Source organism: Cygnus olor, chromosome 1 (assembly GCF_009769625.2).
Source record: "Cygnus olor isolate bCygOlo1 chromosome 1, bCygOlo1.pri.v2, whole genome shotgun sequence".
Classification (NCBI taxonomy): Eukaryota; Metazoa; Chordata; class Aves; order Anseriformes; family Anatidae; genus Cygnus; species Cygnus olor.
In genome coordinates this window covers 57,983,259-58,008,493 of record NC_049169.1, presented here as the reverse complement: position 1 = coordinate 58,008,493, position 25,235 = coordinate 57,983,259, and the positions used below count along the sequence as shown (strand labels likewise).

The 25,235-nt window shown below is 37.7% G+C and overlaps 1 protein-coding gene across 1 annotated transcript in view; it reads left to right on the top strand.

The window, feature by feature from the left end:
* The window catches only part of POLR3B (RNA polymerase III subunit B), a 74,801-nt gene that overhangs the window by 32,549 nt on the left and 17,017 nt on the right, over positions 1 to 25,235 (top strand). Inside the window, exons 15-23 of the mRNA XM_040559892.1 lie at positions 409 to 571; positions 2,598 to 2,751; positions 4,450 to 4,524; positions 5,317 to 5,415; positions 8,460 to 8,587; positions 15,393 to 15,602; positions 17,477 to 17,635; positions 18,030 to 18,147; positions 19,052 to 19,194. Of these exons, the coding sequence (XP_040415826.1) occupies positions 409 to 571; positions 2,598 to 2,751; positions 4,450 to 4,524; positions 5,317 to 5,415; positions 8,460 to 8,587; positions 15,393 to 15,602; positions 17,477 to 17,635; positions 18,030 to 18,147; positions 19,052 to 19,194 (1,249 nt within the window). The remainder of the gene's footprint in view (positions 1 to 408; positions 572 to 2,597; positions 2,752 to 4,449; positions 4,525 to 5,316; positions 5,416 to 8,459; positions 8,588 to 15,392; positions 15,603 to 17,476; positions 17,636 to 18,029; positions 18,148 to 19,051; positions 19,195 to 25,235) is intronic.

The following is a 25,235-nucleotide window of genomic DNA, read 5'->3' as shown; positions in this document are numbered from 1 at the left end:
ATGTTTTATCTTGGAGAATCACACACTATGATTGTATATTGTAAGCATCCTAATTTTCTCATGCTGCTGAATTTATTTCCTTGATTTTCTGTAAATAATGCAATATTATGCCTCTAAGTAACTGTTGCTTTGAAGAGATAAAGTTATATATGTTTGGATAAAATAAGATCTACTACTTCAGCATCTGTATTTTTTATTAGTTTGTAAATGCTAAAACATTACATTTCTGTGTGATATAGAAAATACTTCCATAATTTTCAGTCCGCTTATTTTGTTTCATTTCTTTCACTTTATACTTTGACTTCTTTTTGTTGCTCGTAAGCACAGTTTTGGAAGAAAAAAATATTTGCTGTATTAATATTTTACTTTGGAATGAAATGAATAAAAGGTGTTTTTTTTTTATTTTAGGCTTGTGGTTTGGTTAAAAACCTTGCCCTCATGACTCACATTACTACAGATATGGAAGACGGCCCAATTATTAAATTAGCCAGTAATCTTGGAGTTGAAGATGTCAACTTGCTCTGTGGTGAAGAGCTTTCATATCCAAATGTGTTCCTTGTTTTCCTTAATGGTATGTAACTCTTCAGCAGTCTGACTCTGATTTGTTGCTGATTGAGAGTTAGGCTTCAGAAACCCTCCAGCAATATTTTGGAGCATGGTCAACCACAGACGCTGTTTTCCCCGTGAAGGTAGTTTCATCTGCAAATATTTTGAAAGAGTTGGGCAGAGTAAGGCCAGATGATAGCATTTAGTTGTGTGAAGATGTCCTTAGAACTCTGATCGCAGATGTGTGCAGCTGGGAAATTGAAGCTTTTTTGAATTTCAGTACTGTTTTTAAATACACTTCCATGAATAGGTAGGAAAAAAATGTACATACCATTTCAGGTTTGTTCGTTTGTTTTTTCCGCTCATTCACCAAACTGGCCCTTCATAAGGTACTTTTAAAAGAGCATAATGCTTCTAAACTGGTAATAACTTCAATTTATAAATTCAGAGCTTCATTCACAAGATGTATTTCATTTTATTGCAGTCTTTATATATATTTTGTATCTATTCATGCAACTGTGTTTAAAACCAGAAAGTCAATGTAATTGTTTGCAACATTTAGCAACGATGATCACTTTAAAACTACTTTTTAAGGGACCACTTGACTTGCTTTGTGAATGACTAGAAAACATTAGACTTTGGAAGACAAGCTGCACCACGTGTCTTTGTTAGAGGAATGGTTTGGCGTATGTGCTTTGCATCTGCACACTTATGTTTCTTTTTAACTGATGTTTCAGTGTTTCTAAATCAGCAGTTACTGTAATATCGGATTTCAAAATAGTGATATTTTAAAAACTACAACTGTGATTTTAAAATAGTCTTTTGTCAACAGCATCCAATTCCAGGGACTAGTATTTAGTGTTTGTCACCATGAATAAGATCTCCATTTACCTTTGAATTAAACAGCAATTATTCTTCAATCCTGCCTTTTTCCAGTAACATGAAAGCAATGCTTGACCAAACTGCATTCTTTTGCTCTGCTTTTCTGTAGCAGTATGGTAAAGATAAGGTTCAGTGAAACCACATGTACTCTTTCTGTTTTGTTTTATGGTCTAAAGGGAAGTGCAGAGCAGAAATATTGGATTCTTCCTTCGCAAGCTCAGTTTGTAGTATGGAGCAAGATCAGTTACATTCCCAAATGTAGATGATCTAGTACTAAATGAGGCAAAACTGTTCAATCTACCAGTTTGTTGTTTTAATTCTAAAAAAGTCCAGTCTTGTGGATGTGTGACTTGTTTCAGATTTGAACATGTGACCTAAGAGGACAGAAAATCTTTTAAGTACAAATTCTTTCAACTATAAAGACCTTTGTATTGTCTTAGAAACTCTATAAACTGTTGAGCTTTGTCTCCCTCTCTAAAGAGTTCTGCTTAATATGGCACTGCACTTAGTTGTATTTTATATGTTAAGATGACCTTGGTCAGGTGACTCTTTAAAAATGACTTTTACTCTTGTTTGTTCATCATGCATCAGAATACTTAAATAAGTATTTTAAATAGTATATATAAAAAGTGACCTGCTATGATAGTAATAGTTTGTTGAGCTAAGTTCCTTAGGGAGGAATTCTGGTGCTCTTGTGAGTGCTCACATATATCAAAAATATCATGTCTTTCTAAAATTTCTGATAAAGCAGCATGGCAGTTCCCTGGTCAGTTCTTGGAAAATTTGGGTCCATTCTTAGTACAGCTGAATGTCCAGGCTTCAGAAATGTTTGCTTGTACACTAACTGGTACGTGGGTATATGAGCGAAAGCATAGTTGAAGAAAGCTGGATGAAGCACACCATTTGGTTTCTGAAGCTACTTGGAGGCAAACAGGTAGCTGACCTGTGAAGCTTAGACACATTTTTATGTTTAGTGAAATTAAAAACAGGAAAAAAAAAAAACACACAAAAAAAGAGTAATTCTTATCTAAAGGGTGAATGTTATGACAATACTTATTATTTGCAAGAAGTAGGAACTACTTACGTGCATGCTAGACATGATCAGAATTTATAAGTAGAGTTTTAGATATGCAAAGAATGGACCATGAATTTTTTCTCTATCTGAGTAGGTAACATCCTTGGTGTCATACGTGATCATCAAAAACTGGTCAACACGTTTCGAATAATGCGTCGAGCAGGTTATATCAATGAGTTTGTTTCCATCTCTACAAATCTTTCTGACAGATGTGTGTACATTTCCTCTGATGGAGGGAGGTTGTGCAGGTAAACATCTCATCAGAATTATAAGTGAACTTGCTATAAACACTGTTTTATGAACTGTAAATATGCTGGGCTAAGGCTTTCACAAGTACAGATTTAAATGCATGATCTGTTTTCAGATTCAGTCAGACTTAAGCATTTCTTTTCTCCTTAAATAACTCTCATTCAAAGTACACTGATCAGTGAAATATACTATGTAGTAAGTCAACGTAAAAAAAGGCCCAAGTAAATAAGTTTTATCGTTACAAAGAAGTTAGAACAAAATGTTGCTTCCAACTTTAAAAAAATAAAAAAGGGGGGGGGCAAGGGAGGAGGAAGGGGAAATCAACACAATTGGTAACTGCAGTAACGTCTCATGTCCTTGAAGTTTTTTTTTATGTATGTATTTATTTATTTATTTTTACTTCTTCTGTAAGATATCACTGTAGAGAAGTGAGGAACAAGCAGCCATCTTGTGTGTGATATCACATTGTAGAATGAGAAGCTATTCTTTGCCTTTCAGGGCCCATATTTCTGGTGCAAAACTTCCTCATGTGTGTACCTGTTTGCTGTAGTAACAAGGAAGTCTATCACAGTTTTGGTTTAGTTCATTGCTTACCCTTAACTAGGCAGGGTATTCAACATATTTATAAGGCATTCCACCCTATTCATTAATTGCAATTCAGAGCATACTGAAGGCAGTTTGACGTACACTGCAGGCCCCAAAATAGTACATGTACAAACCATCAGTTAATCATACCTGGTCAAGACATCCAGTGGTAGGGTCATAATTCAGTAGTACAGAAATCAGTTTTCCAGTCATAATACCAGCTATTCTGCAGGCTTGGAGATGGAGCAAGTCCTGACTTTTCTTTTATTTTCTTTTTTTAAGAGAGGGAGAAGTGAAATCACATGTATTTCCAGGAGTTTACCAAGGTGCTTTGTGACACCCCCCCACCCTGCAATTGTTCAGATCCCCCTGTTAACCATTTAAAAGTGCTCATTAGTCTTCAAACAGTTATTTAGACTTCAGAGTGGACTCCACAAGTATCTTGTAGCTATTGCTGCTCTTTATAAGAGCAACTTGTCCAAATAGCAACAGCTCTTGACGTTTCATTCTTGCATGCCATCCTTTGTGTCACTGTTTCCTTGTGGTAAGGAAGCCTTCAGAGGTCCATGTGCTGTTGAAATTTATGGATTCATCTAATGCAGCCTGTAGTAAATGCCTAAACCTTATAGCGTGTAAGTAACAGCAAAATACATTCCTGAATGTGGGCATTTAAGCAAAAATTCACTCTGTGTTGTGTGAAGTTCCTGAAATATCCATAGAACTTAATGTTGTTCTTAGCTTTGTAGCATGAGAAGGCTTAAGCCTTTTAAAGTCATCAACAAAATACGAAGGTTAAACTTAGAAGATGTTAGTTTGAAGATTTAGAGGAGAAAAAAAAAAGCTTCCTCCTCAAAATTGAAATCTGAATTTTTCTTTTACGCTTTTTTGCTATTTCAAAGATAATAGATCAGTTCATGATATCTGTATATCAAACCAAGGTTTGAATAATTAATTAAATTTATGTGGCTGAGTCAGTTAAAGGTGGATAAATTTTAAAAGTGGTTTATAAAATGAGTGATATGTAGGCAGTGTTCTTACTGTAAGCATAAATTAAGTTACCTAAGTATTTGCTATCAGAATCCTGTTTTCCCTTTTTTTCTTTTTAATTGTAGACCCTATATAATAGTAAAGAAGCAAAAACCTGCAGTAACAAACAAGCATATGGAAGAACTGGCTCAGGGTTACAGGTACGCAATTCAAACAGACCTTTTCATCTTCACATCTGTCTGTAAATACTATGTGGAAATAATCCAGCCAGTCAGTCATTTCACATTTTTGGTTAGCTATGTAGAGGAGAAGTCCACTCTCCTATACCTTTATGCATAGAAGTTATACATATAAATCAGTGTATCAGAGATTTTCTGTTCAAAGTTGAATAAAGTCTAGTCTTACTGCTTTTTTTTTAGTGCTATGAAATTTGGTGATTATGTAGAATATACACATATCTCACAGCCTCACCTTTCCACAAATAGAAGTCCCAAGGAGGTTCCCATCCTTCTCATAATTGAAAATCAAATGCTTTAAAGGAATATCAACTTGACCACCCTAAACCAGACATGCTCAGAATTAGTTTTGAAACTACTTGCAAATTCTTAGTTTGTGTATTTAAAAAAAAATGTATTTGCAGAAAAGCAATTAAATTTAGCTTTTGTAAAAATGTCACAAAAACTTGCTGGATTACACTTAGTCGCCTGCCTTTGTGGTGATGATGGTTACATACAGGCTATTTTACTTTGTTGTTCAATTAAGTATCATCAGTCAGTCAGTCTATGTGAAGCAGTGAATGGACAAGGGGATTAATTAAAAAAATACTATTTTCTTTAAATATGTAAAATGCACAGAACCTTTCATGTAAATGTGTTTTTCTAGTTTACATTCTACACATGACATTTCTTCAATATATGTATTTTGTAGTTCATTTTTTGCAGAAACATAAGAAAAGACCATCCTTTCACTGTAATTTTTTAATGTAACTATAGGAATTTTGAAGACTTTTTGCATGAAGGTCTTGTTGAATATTTGGATGTGAATGAAGAAAATGACTGTAACATTGCACTATATGAACATACAATTAATAAGTAAGTATGCATTCAGACTAAACACTGGTACTGGAAAAACCTTTAGGGGGCAACTTTTCAAAATGCAGGTGTATTAATGATGTCACTATTTTCACACATACACTTGGTTCCCTTGCTAATGATTGAAACAATGCCAGATAAAAGATAAAGAAATCTGTTTACACACAGCCTAAATTATCCATAGGAGAGTTACAAAAAGTGGTTTGCGTTTTTATTTTTTGGGGAAATCTCTTTCTGACTCTCAATAATAGGAAATACTTAAAGGTGTATCATTTGCTTCTCTGGATGTGGCTTTTTTGTTTTTCTTCTAATCATGGGACTGCTCATTGTAAGTAATTTTATACAATTTGAATTTAGAGGGAAATGATTTCCCCTTTTAAATTATGTTCTTGGGATGTCATGATTGTCCTTTGGAAAAATTTCTCTCTCTTGATGTATGGGGATCCTAGACAACAAGCTTACATTAAATGCCTGAGTTGTTGTAATGAGACCTTACCTTTGACTTTTGGATGTGTAATAGGCCTTGATAAAAATGTCTGTATCATTTTGTGTATTCTTCACCACCTGTTAAACCCATTCCCAGCATGTATTTTCCATTTAGGAAGATTCTCAGATTTTTCTGTGTTTTGTGCATATATGAACTGGTGTTTTGGGTTTGTTTTTATTCTTTTTCCTTTAGCTTCTGACTGTGATTAAAGATCCCACATTAAAGGAAGGATATTTAAGTCCTCCTATCTCCCTACCTTTATTTTAGTATTGCTCTGACTATATCCTCTCAACTGAAGTTTGTGTGTAAGAGGTCAGAAGTTACCTCCATGACATGTTTGATAAGTAGATTTACGCAGAAAATGCATTTTCTAAATGTTCTCCTGGTCAAGTACTCATGGGAGCTAGTAGAAATACATCATTGATTTCAGTGGAGCTGAGACCTTCAGTTATCTTTAACCTTTGCCAGGTAACATAATTAGCAGAGTTAATTCATTTTGACTTGCTCCTGCCCAGGCCTTGGAAGACTTTATCACTTTTGCATGCTCTTGTCTGGCTTCTGTATATATGAGCAAATAAGAGCACACGCAACTGCTGTCATTTGTGCCAAAATTAAGCAACTTCCATAAAGCATCAGAGCTGAAAAATTTAAGTTATCAGACACCTAATGCAGCTAGAAAGATTAATGGGAGTGCATCGCCTGAAATCACTGTTTACTCAGAAATAGGAGGAGACAGGAGAAAATCCAGTGTGAGGAAATGACTCCATGATACCTGCTAAAGTTTGGGAGATTCTTGTGTTGTCTGTCAACTTGCTTTGAGTTTAGCTTAAGTGCTTGTAGTTAATAGCACCGTAAGTATCTGAGCTCACACCATAGGAGCATATTGTTCCTTGTGTTTAGTATTAATATTTCCTGCATCTTGAGTAGCTGATTTCTGTACCCCCTTCCCCCCAGCTGGTCATCTTGCATTTTAAATGGCGCAACCATGTTGGTACAACTTGTTCTGTTAATACAACTGATACAATCCGCTATTGTGAAGTATCCCATTAACATTCCTGCTTTTGTAATGTAGGCTTCTTTTAGCTACGGTATCCTCTCTTTGCCTTTCCAATCCAATTAAGGTTTTTTTCTTTGGAGGATTTGACTCTATTTAATGCATTCAATTTCTTCCTAACCCATTTGTAACTCTTATTTTCAAACTCATAAGGTTGCCTTCCTTTCTTGGTTCCATTTCTGGCAGTGGCATTTTGACTTGCAGAAACTGAACTGCTCTGTAAACTTTGAAGTCCTCTCATTAGCAATGTGAAGTGCATCCTAAGATACTAGGATCTAGCATCTTCTTTGGATGAAATAAGGTTGATCTCCACGGAAAAACATTTCTGTTGAATTTTACTCCATTTGAAAACATATGTGTAATTCTATGCACTGGTACTTTCTGAAGAAATTTGGTAAATTCCCTGTCAGTACGTTCTTAAGCCTCTTGTTTTATTGTTTGAGAAGTGTCAGTAGTTCTGCAAAATTTTGCAGAATGGGAGAGCAGTCTATGCTTTAAGATTACTACTGGCTCCTGAGACCATTTTGGAATTACTTAACTGCCATTGGGATTCTGCCATTTCTGTTTTCTTAAGGCAGGCTTCAGTGAACATGGCTGCTTTTTATCAAGTGGAGAAAAATAGTGGCTGCTAAGTTTAGTCACAATTAGCTTCATTTCAAAATTTCGTATTTCCTTGTTGCTTATCTTGATTTAAAAAACAGACCTGCTCCAGCCAAGCTTTATTGTACACTCCATCCTTAGTTATTAGTCACTCCACTTGCATCCTAGTGCACACTATGATTTAATTGTCTTTATTGAGCATGGGCTTTCTCCTCTGAAGCTCCTGCCAGGTAGAATGGATTTTGTTTTCTTATCTCTCAGTCTTTATTTCTTGTCCATGTCTTTTTATTTCTCATCAGTAGTGCCTTTTAACAACATAATTACTTCCCAAATATTTGCAGAGCATTTCAAATAGTGTTTTATTATGGCATATCTCTCGTGGCACTGGATCTGGTTTGGACACAGATGTTTTCTCTCTAACTGATATTATATAACTGACCTTGGAAAACTGAAACTATGCTTTTATTTTTTTTCAATACCTGAATCTGTCTTGCTCCTCCTTCTTCCATGTCTCCTGTGGATTTCTAGATCTCTAGATTGGTAATGATGCAGAAGACTCTTGTTACACGAGATGACATTCCTTAAGGCATTTTAGGACTTACTGTATAAACTGAAGTTTTATTGTCTTGCTGAGCTCCTTCAGGTTGTTGTTACCTAGAGGCTTTTTCTCTCCCTGATGGAAATTTGTTCTCCTTCATTTCTTTTCATGTGGAAACACTTAAAATGAAAACAAAGTATAAAGAGAAAAAAATTGGATAGTGAATCCATATTTTGAGGTCTTAATGGCTTATATTTTCCTGAGCAGAATTGAATGGAAGAATTATGATCTACTGCTAAAATAAATAAATGATAGTTACAATGTTTGTTCACAAGCCTGCTATAATTGGTGCTCTTTCTTTTAAGAGATACAACACATTTGGAGATTGAACCTTTCACGCTTCTTGGTGTCTGCGCTGGTCTGATTCCGTATCCTCACCACAACCAGTCCCCGAGAAACACCTACCAGTGTGCCATGGGGAAACAAGCAATGGGTAAGATGTTTTTAATTCTGTTTTGGAGTGTTACATAGTTTTTTGATGCTATGTAGAGAAAGAGACAAAACAGAGAAATTCTTTCCTAGTTAACACAAAAGCTTTGCCAGGAAGAGAACACCTCTTAGCTTAGATGAAGTAATGAAAAGTTACCTCTAAAATGCTAGAAAAAACAATTAAAAAAAAAAAAAAGTTTTCCTGAATGAAGACCATATCTGCAGGTCCTAATGCTTAAAATTTGGAGAAAATAGGGCACTGTAGCTTTTTTCTTGGTGTTTTTTGGTTGTTGTTTGTTTTATAATCATCATGACTTTGAAGTTTTCAACATAACTGGAGGATTGGCAGTGTGGTTTTCCTTTCTCTTTATGCTGCAGTGTGCTATGGGTTTCCAGATAAAAAGAGTAAAAAAGTGTTCTCACAATGAGAGACGGAGTGCAAAGAGAAGAGACTTTGCCTTGATTAGTTGAGTAGTTGTCCTTAAAAAAAAAATAATAATAAAAATTTAATATTGACTTTATAGAATGTCTTAGTTACTTGACCACTTCCCACAGCAGCAGTTTAGGTTTTGGGCTTTTTGTTTTGTTTTGTTTTGGATAAAGAAGGCAAGTAGTAATGGCCTCTCAGCAGAATGACTGAAACAAAATTAATTTCTGATCACTTCATTCTTTTTACAATGTGGTAGCTGGTCATTAAAAAAAACAACCGCTTTATAAATGTGCTGTGGTGGGTAATTAACACAAAGTAAGTTCTAATCCTTCCTTTACCACATAGCTAAACTAACATTAAAGCATCAAAGTCATAAAGCCCATGATCAAGCCAGAGTGAGTCCCAGAAAGAACCTGACCAGCAGTACGTCAGTTCAGACAGCTGTATTCAGACTTGTGCTGTACATGCTGGTTTAAGGTCTTGCGTCGATGGCTGGCGTGGAAGCTGTGAGTTACAGTAGAAAAAACTGCCACCTCTTTTAGGTTTACTAAATCATTTGTTTTGTGCTGTCTGTCTGAAACTGAAACACTGCACCTTTCGTGAGGCTTCTCCAGCAGAATTAATAACAAAGTAACTGCCTTGTGCTGAACTGTCATGGTCAGCACATCAAAATAGCAGAAAATAGCAACAGATGCATGTCCCCCTTTTAAATTTAAAAAAAAAAAAAAAAAAAAGAGGGGCAATGCAATCTTTCTCCTTACAGTTCTCCCCCATCCCATTATCTTTCCTCCCACCCCCAAGTCTCTATTTTATGACTATTAGTCTCAGAAGGTTTGGTTGGTTACCACACACAGTTAAGCAGGATCAGTGTGTACAGAAAGCCAATTCAGTATCTGTGGAGTTCTTTTGTAGTTTTCTGTGTGAAGGTTTTTTTCCCATTTTGTTTTGAGTGTCATTTGCAATTCATTGTCTGTGTTTTCTGAGGTTGGTGTATTCAGCTGCTTTGACCCTAGGTCTTGCACATTTAGCTCCTTGGATACAATCCTCTGACGTTCCTGCTGACGCTAGGAACACAAAAGCCATTGAATATCTTGAGCAATAAAAAAAAGTCTTTGTTTCAGTTTGTTATGACAAAACACCTGACTCAAAGAATAAGCAGCTAGATAAAAGTATATTAGAAAAGTTGGCACATGACCCGAGTTATATTTTGCTGTGCCTCAAGTATCTTCAAGCACCTGAACCTTTTTTTGTAATAACTGCTTTTAAAAAGACACCCTAAGTGGCAATATGTATGGGCAGAAAAGTTTTTTCTCTACACCTAGAGATCAAACGAGACCTAGAAGATAATCCTGAAACAGGTTACAGATACTTCTTTCTGATTTTATTTATGAAAGATGTGACACAGTGCTTCCAATGCCAAGCTTTTATGTAACTATTCACACTTCTCTCTTTCTTTTCCCACTCCAAAATTGCAGACCAGCTCCAGGTCCCACATGGCTACATGGAAAGACTCATGTCCAAGTCCACTGTGTCACTCCTCAGCTGTCAAAACCCAGGGGCACAGAGCAAGTCCCTGGGCTCTGGCTCAGAGAGGAGGCCCTTGTGCTACTCAGCGCAGACCCCGCTCTGACCACCTCACAGAGCAGTGCCCACAGCTTTGGACAGGCTTGGCTTGGTTTTAGTGTTACCAAGTGTAGGGAAAGGTATGAAAGGACGTATAAATGAAGGGTAGCCATCACAGATTGCAATGAGGTCTGTAATCCAGTATCCTTGACAAGTGTTAAGTATTAAAATACGAGTGTTTCTGCGGGATAATATTAAATATTACTGAAAAATAGCTCCCTTTCATGGGCAGAATAGGTCATCTTGTTGGAGGACTAGAGCTATGCTTAGTTTAGTTAGCAAACTGGATTTCAGTGAAATGAAATTGAAATGCAATCACTTTGTTTTGACATAAGTAATTTACCATATTTTGCTGGTTGTACAATGAGACTGAAGGAAAGGTAGGGTTAGGTGGCAAATACAAGAGCAGCTGCAAGGCTCTCAGTTGAAGGTTGACATTTCAGTGCAAAAGTAACAGTAGAAGCTTAAAATCTGAGAAATATTTAAGATTAAAATACAAGAGGCTGTATTGTTTGAATTCCATGTGTTGCTCCAATAATGTTTAAAACGATCAATGTTGCCTGTGATTAGAGACATAATTTTAAATGGAGCTTTTCAATCACATGAACTTACAGAAATGGGTCAGTTTTACATACTGTAGCTCCGTGACTGTGAGGCGTTGTACAAGAGCCTGTTTGACATGAAAGCACCCGTTTTCCTGCCAGGAACCCACCACGTTGCACAGGCACACACCCGTCTGGGAGAGCGGCTGTGTGGGCACACAAAGCAAGCTGTACGCTGTCATAGCCCAACTGCGCGCTGTGCTTTCAACCCAAATGCCATAACGCAAGTCTGAGTAAGGGAAGGAGGTTTTGGATGTTAATTTTCACTTCAGCCTGTGAAAGAGCAGGGAATATTTGAGGCAAGGCGGCGGGTGAGCAAGAACTTCGTTGCAGAATGCCTGTGTTGAAGCAACTTCTCTGATATTAAAAAAAAATGCTGTAGGTTTTACATTCTTTGCTTCTGTGAGATAGCAGAGCTTTTGGTATACTGCTTTTCCTCGTGCTATAGCCAGTTGAATGTGTTAAAATTGAGTTGAGAAGACAAATGTGCCTCGAGGAGCCGAGTGCTGGGGGTGGCTGCTTCCTGACAGTCGTGAAAGGCCTCGTCAGTGGGCTGGGAGCTGAAGCGCTCCCAAATTTTGTACGGCTAGCCTATTGGCAGGGAACTGAAACAAAGGTCAGAACAAAACTGGTTGGTGCTGGTCTTCACAGCTGGACCTGGGTGCTTTGTGGCCAGGGCTCAGTTCTGCCGCTCGCCTTTGAAGAGCAGCATTTGTGCTCTATGGCACGGTCCCTTTTCGCCAGCTCTTCTCTCCCCAGCAGCAGGCACAGGAGTGCTGGGGCAGAAATGAGTCAGACTTCCCCATAATCTTTTTAACTGACTTCTTAATCTCTCTGTGGTGAAGAGAGTATTTCAAATGCTGAATGTCCAGATCGATTAACACGTGTAATGGGAAAATCTCTGTGGGCTGAGTTGGAGCCCAGCTGCAAGGTTCAGTGCAGTCTTCAAAACCAATGCTTCTTTCTCTGTTGGTTTGTGCTCAAATAAAAGGACAGAATGGTAGAAAATCTGTGGTGAAGTTGGGGGAAATGCAGAAGTACAGCAATTCTTCTCTTGACATGTGCAGTGATAGGTCTTTTGGATTGTATATTAAGTAGATATTTCGGTATCCATGTTAATTTTTGTTGTGAAATGTAAGTAATACAACAGAATTGGATAAATGCTGCTTGTAGCTGGCTGGTTGTTCTGGTGAGTTGTGGGAACTTTCTGCATCAGAATAACGCTGTCCTGTTTATGCTAAATTGCAGTAGATTGTATTTCTATATTATTCCTTTACAATGAAGAATGATCAAATGATGCTTTAGAAGGAAAAAAAAGTGGTTAGGAAGTGGGGAAAAAAAAGGAAAGAATGCACACGTGCATCCACAATATACCAAGTGCTGAAAAAAAGCAAGAAAATGATCTTTGTTGTATCCAGGTCAACCTTGTGTGTGTTATGTTTTAAACAGGGCTAATTACCAATGAAAAAAAATTGTTCTTGCTGTTGTGATAATTTTAAATGTGGGTCATTGTGAGCAGGGTTTGTTGTGGTGACGTTTAATTATACTTTACTTTTGCTCGGCTCTTTGGCTGAAGCAAACAAGGGCTCTGTTCTTTCAGAGAGAAAACAGAAATAAAGCTGACTTGCTAAAGTGACTTGCTTCATTTCAACACCCACACAGAGGTCTCGTCCCTACACACCAGTCCTCAAAAGAAGAAAGCTGTTTCTTAATTTTAAATAAGCAGATTGCATTTTTTTAGACTGTGGTTTGTTAGATCAGAATAGATATAACCATTATATAAGCATTAAACATATATATATATATATATATATATATATATAACCATTAAATCCTAGCAATTAGGACAAATGTTGCTGATGTATGGCATGCTTTGGGGATAATTTATTTCATTTCTGCTCTTGAATCATCCTCTGGTAAGTTTCTTTCCTGCTAGCATATCCACCATTGGTCTATATGTGTACGTTTTCCATTTGATATGCTACAGAATTAAATTATAGAAAATTTACACAAAACGTTTATTATCTGTAATATGTGACAAATAAGGGACTTCTCAGATTGCTACGAGGGTATAAAAGGACAAGTTTTGCTAGGATGAGACACTCCAGATTTCATCCTGTCTTAGCATCCCTAACCATAGCATGTATAAGCATCCCAGAGGAGGAAAAAATCACAAGCATTTCAAAAGAGAAAGTTGGTGTGGCATGCTCAGGAGATTTCCCTTACCACTAGGGAAATGTACCTGTCTAAAACTTTTAAGATGAGCTGTACAGCAGACAGCCTGTCCTGAAAGCATGCGGATTATTCATTCTAGGTGCAGAGGAAGGAAAGAGTGGTGTAAAACTCTTTTTCGTTTGGCAGATTTCCCTTGCTGTATGGTGGGAAAAACAGTTTGTTTATCAGAGTACAGTGAAACAATGCCTTATGCTTAGGCTAGGGGAACACCATAAGTAAGAGTACCTTCAGTTGTTGGGTCTTGATGGGGGATGTCTGGGAGAGTCTTCAGTGTTGAATCCAGGCCCTACAAGCTTGCTTCTTGTGGACAGACAATACTGCTCTGGGATTAATTTATTTCCTTCTCCAAGAAAAAGACAGGAAAGCAACTGCTTATAAGCAAGGAGTGGAGCCTGTCAACTGCACCAAGTCGTCCTCAGTGTTTAAAAATGCTGTGCCCATGGCTTCAAGTCCACTTCGTAGAACCAAGGAAAGTCTGAGCATGCAAGAATGGTTTATAACAGTTTATTTTTGGACACTATCTGTTGAGCTATCTCCCTGTTCTTGTCCTTGGGAAGGGTTGAGTCCAGCTAGTTTAGGGGAGAGAGCTTAGCAACAACGACAGGGTAGGTCTTTGGAACTGCCTGTGATGCTGCCTGGTTTTAGATACATCAAATATACTTTAGATGTTTTCTAGGCATTTTATTTAAATGCAGGCATTTGGAAATTGCAAGTATCTGTATGTAAAACATGAAGCTGGCCTTCCCTAAGAGCAGATTTGTGTTCAGCTGTGTTATATTCTGGCCATGTGAAGTCTTCATTATAGTCAGGCTGCTTGACCTTTCCTTGATAATAGCCATCCTTTGAAATTGCAGGAGAAATTGGAAAGGTTTTAAAAGACTTACCTCCTAAGCACAAGTACTGCAGAATATTTAGTACTTAAAACTTTAAAACTTTAACTTTTCAGGCTATAATTTCTTAATTGCTTTGAGACATAGCATAGTCCTGGTACAGCAAACTCTAATAACATATGATTGCCTTAACTTTTGTTCTGCTACACAACAGTTTATGTTTCCCTGCTGGGTGTTAATTATTTTTTCCTCAGATTTCAGAAGACACTTTGGCAGTCTGATGGGACAGGGCCAAAAATTGCAGTCTCAAGCTGGGAGGTCTATACAAAGGATTGAATTCTGAACCGTAAATTTAAAATTAATTTCATGTAGAAAGACAAATATATTGTGGGTGAACTTCTACTGTAGTCTTTCTAGCAATGATGCCTCTAATTGCAGAAAGTAAATCAGTCTTGGCTGCTGCTAACTGTATGCTTTGTTCATGCTTTGTGACACTCTTAACACAGGCTGCAGTTGAACTAATTATTGCCCAGAAAAAGGAAGCAAATGCTACGTGGAAGACACAGAGCTTGATCCAGAGCTCCTCTTGAACTCAATGGGAGTCTTTCTGTTGATTCTGATGAAATTTTGTATCAGAACACTGATTGGAATTGGAACACCATTTCATCTCTCATAAAAAAACAAAACAAAACACTGATTATTAGAATAGTAACAACAACCTTCATGTTTACACTGTTATCCAGTGTCATGATTTTAAAAAAATCTTATTTCCATTCGGTCATAGAGGACATTAGTTTGATTTCTTTTCTTGTTCTTTTTGTCTTGATGCTCAGGTTTTCGCTGAAAAGAAGATCTTTGTGGACGCTTAAAATAAGAAGCCGCTTATAGCTTTATTTAAGTTTAATAATGCAAAGTTGTTTTGCTTCAGTCTCTTGTATGAATTTTCCCCTTTTTTCATGAAGCATTTGTATTATTAGATGAAATTCCTCAGTTTGTGGTTTGGTTCATTTGCACTTTGATAATTTTTCAGCTAAAGTATTTCTAGGAGACTCACTGATGTTCAGACTGTTGTTTTTCCTTTACATACAGGTACTATTGGATACAATCAAAGAAACAGGATAGATACTCTTATGTATCTTCTAGCCTATCCCCAAAAGCCAATGGTAAAAACAAAAACAATTGAACTGATAGATTTTGAGAAATTGCCTGCTGGACAGAATGCCACAGTTGCTGTCATGAGCTACAGTGGTTACGATATTGAAGATGCTCTCGTCTTAAACAAGGCCTCTTTGGACAGAGGTAAGAACCACCAATTCTTTCCTACTTCTCTACTGTGTGCTCTACTGCGTGCTTTAATCATTTTGTTGTCTCATGGTGTTATCATACAATAAATTTTATTGCTGTTACAAACAGTGCATCTCCAATTAAGAAGTTGAATTCCAAAACTGCTTTGGGTGCTTTTGTTTGTTTTCTGCATGAATAGTGATTGTAATTCCATGGTTGCAACAGTGGGGTGAAGTTGCCAACACGTGAAAAAACTCTTGAGTATGGGTATTAAAAGAACAAATGGCTAGCTTTTGACTTCAAGTCAGAAAGGATAAACGATCCCTTTTTGAAAATGTTTAGCTTATGAAAAATACAAGGTATCGGATAAAATGTTCTGTGGTGCTTGATTTTTAGATGGTTACCTGAGCCTTTCTTCATTACTAACAGGCGTCTCGTCATTATCATCAGTAATGAAAGCAATAGATGAAACGAGATTTCTGAATGCATTCAGGAAAGGAATGGAACATGTGGTATTTTGTGCCATGGTGATCGTGATGCTCTGAGGGCACAGTAACAGTATTGCTCGCTTTCTAAGCGAAAATAATAGTATTGCCCAAAACAAAATCATGTAGTATTTATTCAGAGAGAAGTTCAAAACCAAAAAAACTGTGCAGTGTATTTTAAGTAAAAGTGCCTAAGCACCGGCTGGAAGTAACTAAGTGAAATCCATGTTTGTGCCGCTCTGGCCTGTGTCACTGTCTCCACAGATCTTCAGCGCTTTATGTAAATGCTGCAGGGGGTTAGAGGAGAGTTGCCTGAAAACTTTAGTGTCTCTCCCTTTCTCTCTCCCTCCCCCTAATAAAATCCCTTGAGAGAAGACGTAATGCAGTGAGATCAAATTGGTTGGAGTTTCGGGTGGCCAAAATCAGATTCTTCCCTGACTTTGTTCCCCCCCATACTCCCTTCCTCCTAGTTGCTAGGCAGCAATACTAGTATTCCTAGACATGTATCTTTGGCATTAATGTCTGCTGCATTTAATTTATGCCTCCTTTTCTGAAAACAACAACAGGCATGATTTAAAACTAAACGTTTTCTTTTCTGGTAGACTGGTAACATTTACAGGGAGAGCTGCGGTGATTGTCAGGACTTACTTGGCATATTCTAAAGATATAGATGTACTGTATGTGGCCACAACTATCTTTCAAATAAACTAAGATAATGTAGGGTCATTAGAAAGCCCTGCTTTTATCTGCCTGTAATTCTAAATGTGATGAAAGTGTTAGGTATTGTAGCTAGTTGCTGCACCAGGAGAGAAATTTCCAGAGATGCTACTTTTCTGATTTAAACAAACCAACCCTATTTATATGTAATCATATATATGTGTATATATGTGTATGCGTATGAATTATATGTAATTTAGACTTCTTTCAAACACCAAAAAAAAAAAGTTAGTAATGGAGTGATTATATGAAACCTTCAAGGGGCACATTCCTGGTAAGCTAGCCTGTGTCAACGACAAATATGAGTGAAAGTTCAGGTTTCTTAGAACCACAGAAGGGAAGAGGTGCTGATCTCATCCTGTTAAAATCTCTTCTATGGTGCGGACCACCAAAGATAAGAAAAATGATGTGTGCATGTGTGTGCAGAGGTATAGAAAGGCATTAGTTCAACTTCAGAATTGGACCATAGTCCAGTGTCCTAAAAAAGACAGCATGCATGATGTGTTGTGAGCTACTAGGTATCTTTGTACAATGCTTTGCATGTTCAAGATGATGAATAATCTGACTATTACAAAAGATGTTATATTCTGTAGCTCCGCAAGTGTTTTAGCATTCTTGCTTTGTTGTGATAACATGTTGTAAAAAATTTTTGAATTCCTAGGCAGATGAGTTTGTGTTATATTTTAGGTTTTGGCAGGTGTCTCGTATACAAGAATGCGAAGTGTACACTGAAGCGTTACACAAATCAGACGTTTGATAAAGTAATGGGTCCGATGTTGGATGCAGCTACCCGTAAACCAATCTGGCGTCACGAAATTTTAGATGCTGATGGTATCTGCTCTCCTGGTATGTCGAACTGCATGTTTAGTTGTGGCATGTACAAAGTCTGAAGTAGAAATTAACATTCGGTTAGTGTGTGGTGTACACCTCATTTTATACTTAGTGTAATTTTTTTTCTTGAAGTGGACAACGTTTGAATAGAAAATTAAAGTATAGAAAAATAATAGAAAATTAAAAAATGTTACTTTCCGACGGCAGCATGATGCCAGTCTTTTGTGGCGTTGTTGCTGTATGAACCTAGTGATTTCCTTACAATATTTAATAATATAACATGGCATACTTCCTGGACATGTTCCTTGCAGTTTGTCTTCTAGCATACCTTATTTTAAAGCCTAGAGTGTATTTCTAACATAGGTGGCCAGATATATTTTAATGGTGTTTTCTTTCCTGTCTGTTGTAGGTGAAAAAGTAGAAAACAAGCAAGTCCTTGTGAACAAGTCTATGCCAACTGTGACTCAGACACCTCTGGAAGGAAGCAGTGTGCCTCAGCAGCCACAGTACAAAGATGTGCCAGTGACGTATGTTGCATCATACCTTTATATTTGGGAAGGTGATGTCTAGGAAAGATACCCCTTTACAAGGAACCGCCCTAATTGTATATATATGGAGAGGAATCATTGAGTTGTTTCCAGGGAGAAACCAAGGAAAGAGTGAAGACAGTGGAGCAGGGAGAGGAGTCACATATGGATGAACCAATAGAGAAACAGGAGAGAAGCAGGATGAGTGGGAGGGTAGAGAACGTGTGTGGTTAGTGAGGGTGTGCATCTCCTCCATCCTGGCTCTCACTGAAAAAGGCAAATGCTCAGCCCTTTCTTTGCCAGGCAGGAGGCCAGAAGATAGAGGCCTTCCTATCTCAGAGACTAATGGTCAGCTCATTCTGGCCATTCCAAGGGAGTCAAGAGAGAAAAGTAGTAGTCCTGCCTGACAAGGACATGGACCCAGAGCTCTGAGTTTAGGTGTCATAGTTACTGGAACAACAGACAAAATAATCTCCTAAATAAGTTATTGAAATCTGATATACCCTCATTCTGCAATATGTAGGCAAAAAAGATGATGCCAAAAAGCTGATACCATTTATTTTTATTTTTTTTAACTTTCCTCCCAAAGTCTCTGTATATCCTACCACATAAACTCAGGTAATTCCTGCAAAAGGACTCTCTAGACCTCACCTCTTTTTGTACCCCATACTGTGTTCTGCCTGTGGTTCATTTCTTCAACTGCACATGATATTACGGCAGGATATTATGCCTTTATTTTGTTCTTAAATTTTTTTAGTCTATTCCTTAGGCTCCCTCCTTCAGCTGTAACTCTCTGTTTGGTTCCGTGAAAGCTACGTTTTAGCCAGAAACTTAGCAATACGTAGGTTTGTAACTTGTGTTTGGCTCATAAATGTAAAACTCATGTTCTGTCTTTTTTCGTTAGCTATAAAGGTGCAACTGATTCTTATATTGAAAAAGTAATGATTTCGTCAAATGCAGAGGATGCTTTCTTGATCAAAATGTTGTTGAGGCAAACTAGACGTCCGGAAATTGGAGATAAATTTAGCAGTCGTCATGGGCAGAAAGGTAAGCTACATATTTAATAAAAATGTTGGGTATTCCTACTATACATATTATCGTGCATGTTTCCATTGATTGGTTCAGATCTTTTATGACTGACTACAGTCATCCTGCAAACAAACTGTCCTTCCATGAGCAGTGTTCTCTTTGTCAAGAGAAACATAGAAGACAGTGCTTTAGGTTAGGAGGAGCTCCCTGTAAGTATTCCCTCCAGCACTGTGTGCCCTTTATTTACCACTGGTTGTGCTCTAGTCCCAGGCTCATGGTGGCTTTGAGCATGTTGTGTTGATTCACACTGTGTTCTTGGAGCAGAACCACGGAACTCTATGGGCAAATATGCCCTGGTCGGGCAGCAGAGAGTTGGTCCTTGCACAAAATCTGTATGAAGATCTGAACCAGTGCAATGAAATGGAACTGCGACAAATGTCACCAGTACACAGGCAGTATCCAGCTCTCTTAAATGAAGCTTAAAACTAGAATCATCTCCAGCATATTCAGTGCATGTGTGATTGGAGGGGGTATGAAGAGTAGCTGGTTATAGATGGACCCCAGGCGCAAATGAGAATTCATGTCTGAAGTGCTCCATGCCTGCTGTTCACTTCTTTATTCACATGTGTAGCCTGAAGTCAAGCTTTAAGTCCTTTCTGGATTTCTGAAGCTGTGGAAGTACGTAAGCAGCAGTGGGAATGAGATGGCCAGGCGTAACTGAAGTGGAAGACTGCACCCCTGTCATGAGATGACAGGCTAACCACTGTCATCCTCATGTCTGTAGCCTCTTGGTTTGGTGATCAGGACATCTGCATAGAGCAAACCTGTCAATCAAAAGATGTTCAATGGGTACAAAAGGCAATATTTGATCATAATGTATGCTGTTACATTGCCTCAAATTCTTTGTATTTTCAATGAAGTACAGAACACAGGCTTTCTCAGGTACATCCAGCTCTCTCCAAGACTTTTCCAGTGGTGCAGGTATTTTCCCATAGACCTGTTCTTGAAACTCTCTACGGCTCTTGAAACTCTCTTCTAAAGAAATCCTGCCGTTTTTTCTGCTGTTGTTAAGAAATAGAAACTCTTCTGATAAACACTGGAACGTTTTTCCTGATTATATTTTCAAGATGGCTTTTGATCTAAAAATAGGAAGTAATTACCAATGATTCCCCATGCAATTGGGAAACCAATACCAGTGGAAGGCTTCAAAAAAATAAAGAAGAAACAGTACATTCTTGACTTAAAATCCAGTCATGTTCTCGCACAACAAACATATAGTATAGTTTCTGTAAAATAGGGGGAAGATCATTAGCTTAAGAGGTAAACAAAGAGTTGAGCAGTTGGGGTGGTTCAACTGCCCCATTCCTTCCTTCTCCTTCAGGAAGATTTCCTGTGGAATGTCACCCAAATAATTTTTAAATCTGAGACACAATGAGGATGTGAAATATTGCAGGCAATGACAGAACTGGACAAAAGCCATCAAAAGGAAAGGGAAAATTTCATTTGTTAGCTATTTAAAAATATAGCTAGTATCATCTTTCTCTGACACCAAATCGATGAAGGATCAGTTGTGTCTGAAGAACATAGGCAAAAGTGACACAAGTCATAATACTAACAGTTTAACATTTTCTATTGAGAGAATTTTTAATTAGCCTTGAATTCTCTCATCTTCCGAATGCAGCTAATTACCACTTCAAGTTTAATTTGTGAATGTTAGTTTTAAGCCCATCACAGAGCCATTTAAACCTATGACGAGCTTAAACTGACAAGTACCTTGGTTTAGTAAGAAGGAAAGCAAGCATTTTTCTCTCCTTCCTGTGTTGTCAGTCTTTTCTGTGAAGTATTTTTATTTTTTAGAAGGAACGTGTGAAGATGAGATTTGATTTCATGAAATTGTAGGATAGTTTTAAAGCAATTAAATATGTGCAAAATACAAGGTTGCACGAACCACAGTTCTCAAGTTCTTTTCATGGGCTTTTTCACATATTCCAAATTGATTTGTATTCTAAAGGTATACTCTGTCACTGGGGCAGAAGGAAGTGGAGTAACAGAATTGGAAAGTGGCTGAGATACAACAGATTAAATCTCACAAACCAGCTTTGCTCTTTTGTTACAGAAGAGCCTTTTGCTAAACAGGCATGTAGATTTTGTAGGCCTCTGTAATAATTTAGATCTATGCCACTGCATCTGTATTTGCTACCTTCTTTGTGTCCTCTCCCGTGTCAACACTGTATCAGCAAGGGTCACACTTCCTGGCCTGTCCACTGCACCCTCTTTTCATGCAAGTCTGTGTTTTAAGTACATTTCTTCCAAACTACCTCTAAAGCTTTCAGTTCAAGACCTGTCGACAAAGCATGTGGGGAGGAGGAAAGTTAGGCCATCACGTTGTGTTCTGAGACTCACCAGCAGATGTTTTGCTCTATCTCAATATTCATCTTCAACCAGGATGCTGCAGTAAGATCTCTGGGACTGGGACTGTTCCTTTAGTCTATAAAGCCCTTAAGCTTCTAATGTCTCAGGAATAAACATATACCTACCAGAGAGAACATATCTTAAGCTGCAGGTCTTTGTTTTAACTATATTGCATCATATATTTTCTAGAAGGATAAAGAAACTTTTTTGGTTTGTTATTTTGTTTTTTTAAATCTAGCATTCATCGAGCAAATACACTTTTCAAAGCACAGAAGGCTAGAGGATTGTTAAGCTAAAGAAGCCTCATCTGAGTTCCATACAAACTAAATTATTATATTTCCAGATTTCCTCTTGCTTTGCTACAAGTCACAATGAGGAAAAAGTTGGGCTCCTTTGATGTGAAAAAAAGCAATATATCACTTCTCTGAAAGAACATTTCTCAGTCTCTCATGTGAAAAAGGATTAACACCTCCAACAAAGGTCCTGTAGATCACAGAACTAAGCAGCAATACTGAACAGTATTCCTGAGGAGTGGAAAAACTGTATTTAAGCAAGAGATTGTTTGAACTGGCAAACAGAAGCTTTTTAATAGCTGAAGATCTAAGATAAAGGATTAAACCTTTCTGAAGTATCTGCACTTAAACAACTCTAAAGACAAGGAAGCGAGTTTAAATTCATGAAAGATGGTCTTTGTTTTCCTAAATGAACCATGTTCTCTAGTATCAAAACAAAATCCATTCACAGCATTGTCAACAACATAAACTTCATTACAATACCGTTTCTCTACCAAAGTCTGATCTCACTTACTTTCTATAATTTTTGCTAGTTTGAGCATCTGCCTTGTGCTTGCCTGAATTTATAGTTGAGAACAACTTTGTCCTTTCAGTGGCACTTGTACAGTGCACGTAAGCAGAGCATGTAAACTAAGATGTTCGTTTTAAATTGTTACTTGTGTCGTTCTCCCACCTTACAAGTCAGACCTGGTGCTTTATCTCTAGTAAAACATCGGTGGGTTTGTAGGAATTAAATGGTTGAAGCGGTATTAAAAAGAATTTGCTGTTATTGACTGCAGGAATGTGAGATGATTAGTATTGATTAGGCATCAGGAAAGGTAGGAATTTCTTACCGTATTTTCATCTTCAAAAGTTGAATATGAGGAAATGAGATGTCAGAATGTCATTAAAACTTCTCTCACAGATTTTCCATTTATTTTTGACAAAACTGCTGCTCAGTGTGCTGTCTTAAGAAGAAGACAGCTTTTTTTTTTTTTTAATCTCAAGCAGCAAACAGGTAACCTTCTGACCTTTTCAGTAAATCCTCAACTGAACCTCTGAAATTAGGGTGATTTAGCATTTTATGGCACAGAATAAAAATCTCTAATTCTGTTTCCAAATAGTGTATCCTGAAGACACATTTTATTAAGCTCTTGACTCATTCAGCCATGTGTATTTTGTAAAGTTCCTATGGTTATTGTTTTACAATAGCTGCTTCCAGAAGCATTGTAAGGGTTTCAATTAATCAGCTCTTTGTGTGCTTCAGACTATGCAAATTTATCACATCAGACCATTCAGCAGCTCATGGGAAAGCAGTGTACAAACTGTATTGTCTTCTAGCACCTCCTCTCATTTAGAGTGATGTTTTTAATAAGAAAACTAATCAAGTTTACTTATGCATTATTTATCTGTTAATTTTAATTCTGTTCTTTACCTCTTATGTCAAATGGGATGTAGCAAGTGATATGATAGATCAGTGAATGATTCAATATTGAACAAAGCTTATGTGATGCAGCACTTTTTTCTTCTGAAGTTGTTTTATGCTTACTTAGCCAACGCAGTATGCAATTAGAGAGTTTTGAGGCAGATCTACATTTTTGTTTAACCTTATTAATATTTGACAATCAGCTTGTTACTTGCCCACAGTACGCGGTGCTGTGTTAGAGGTACACCTCTTCTTCATCATGTGACGTAGTCCTATTTCTCGGGAGTATTTCCAAATTCTGTCAAATCCGGTAAATCTCAAATAGACACCTTTGAGTTAGTTTTCGCTCTTTTACCACTCTATCATTAGAATAAACAAACAGGGACGTTTGGTAATGTGCTGCTTTTTGTCTTGCTGATAGGAACCCGTATTACGGCTGCTTCTATTCACTTGGTCTCCTTTGCTCTCTAATGTCCCTCCTGCTGGTAGTAATTAGTTTTCTATATTAGCTTGTTTTGACTTATTTGATTATGTTTTTTTCGTTTGGCATGTGTGTGTATAGAAGGCATCTTACCATAGCTGGTGAAAAACTTTCCCATAGTGTTGTTTTCTCCCTGCCCCCTCCCCGCCGCCCCCCGGCCCCCTCCGTGCTGTTTTACAAGTCTGTCTGGGGAGGTGTTTGTCAGCAAACCGTAAAGGCAACCGTACAAAGGGCACAAATCCTGGAAACGTGAATTTCTCCTGATTAGGAAAAGAAACTCTTAAAGGACCAAAGTGAAGGGGTGAGGGGACCTTTGTGTTCCTGTAGGGCCTGGTGGAGGTGCATGGGTGTTGAGGTGCTGGTGCAGATAGCTGTGAGGACAGAGCCATCGTGCCTGGTCAGAGGGCTGTCACTTACTGGCTGCCATTCAATAGCAGTGGAAAAACACTGCCCACGGCTGTTTTATACTTGCATGTTAAACCATTGTGGACATCTAATTTAAGTTTATTCTAATTTAAACTGTTATCCTTGCAATGAGCTGCCATGTTTATTAAACAATGGTTTTGGTTTTTTTTTTGGTGGAGAGGGAGAGGGCTATCTTAAAAGAATTTGCCAGCATTGTTGCTGATTTTCCCTCTAAGGTGACATTAGGAAATTGACATAGAATGTCTTTTTTTCTAAATTCCAGTTGTTTTTCAATTGAGAAGGAATGAGAGGTAGCAAGCTGCTGGATGTTTTCTTGCTCAAACTTACTTAGTCCACACCCAAAAAAAAGTCTTTGTATTCTGTTTTATCTAGAAGAGTAATTGCAGCCTTTTCTGGTTGTTAATGTTTGATTCTGGCCCTAGACAAGAACTTCAGATTGTATGAGTGAGAGCAGATTCTGGTCCGTCATCATACAGCATTTAGTCTACAGCTGTATTGCTGAATTCTGGGTGCAGCATGTAAAAATGTGTGCAGGGGAAGGAGAAGGAATGAAACCAAATTAGTTTGTATGTCTTGTGTGAAAGCTGGGGAGCAATTTTCCTATGGCATCTAAATCAGTAACAGTCAGGAAAATCTTAAAAACCTGTAGGAAGAGCCACAGAGCAAAGTTTCCTACTAGTTTGTGTCCTGCTTATGAATATTATATTGGGAATATTGGGCAGCTGAGTTGTGAAATACAGTTCATACTTGCACAGGGCAACATTTGGAACTTGAGGCTGTCTTAAATCCTGCCTCTTCTTTTCTCCTTTACTGTTTTATTGGCCAGTTTCAAGTGATAATTCCACTTATAACGGATTAATTCACTTGATCGCTTTTTTTGCAGCTGCTCGGCAATGCAGAACTGGCAGGCTTGCCTTTTACTGCCCTGCTGCAAACCCTGGCTCAACAATCGGGGATGAAAAAGAGTGGCAAATTCAGGAGCTTACAGAGCAGACTTGCAAGTATTAGCTAATCTCTGAAGAGCTTCTGAAGGAAAGTGACT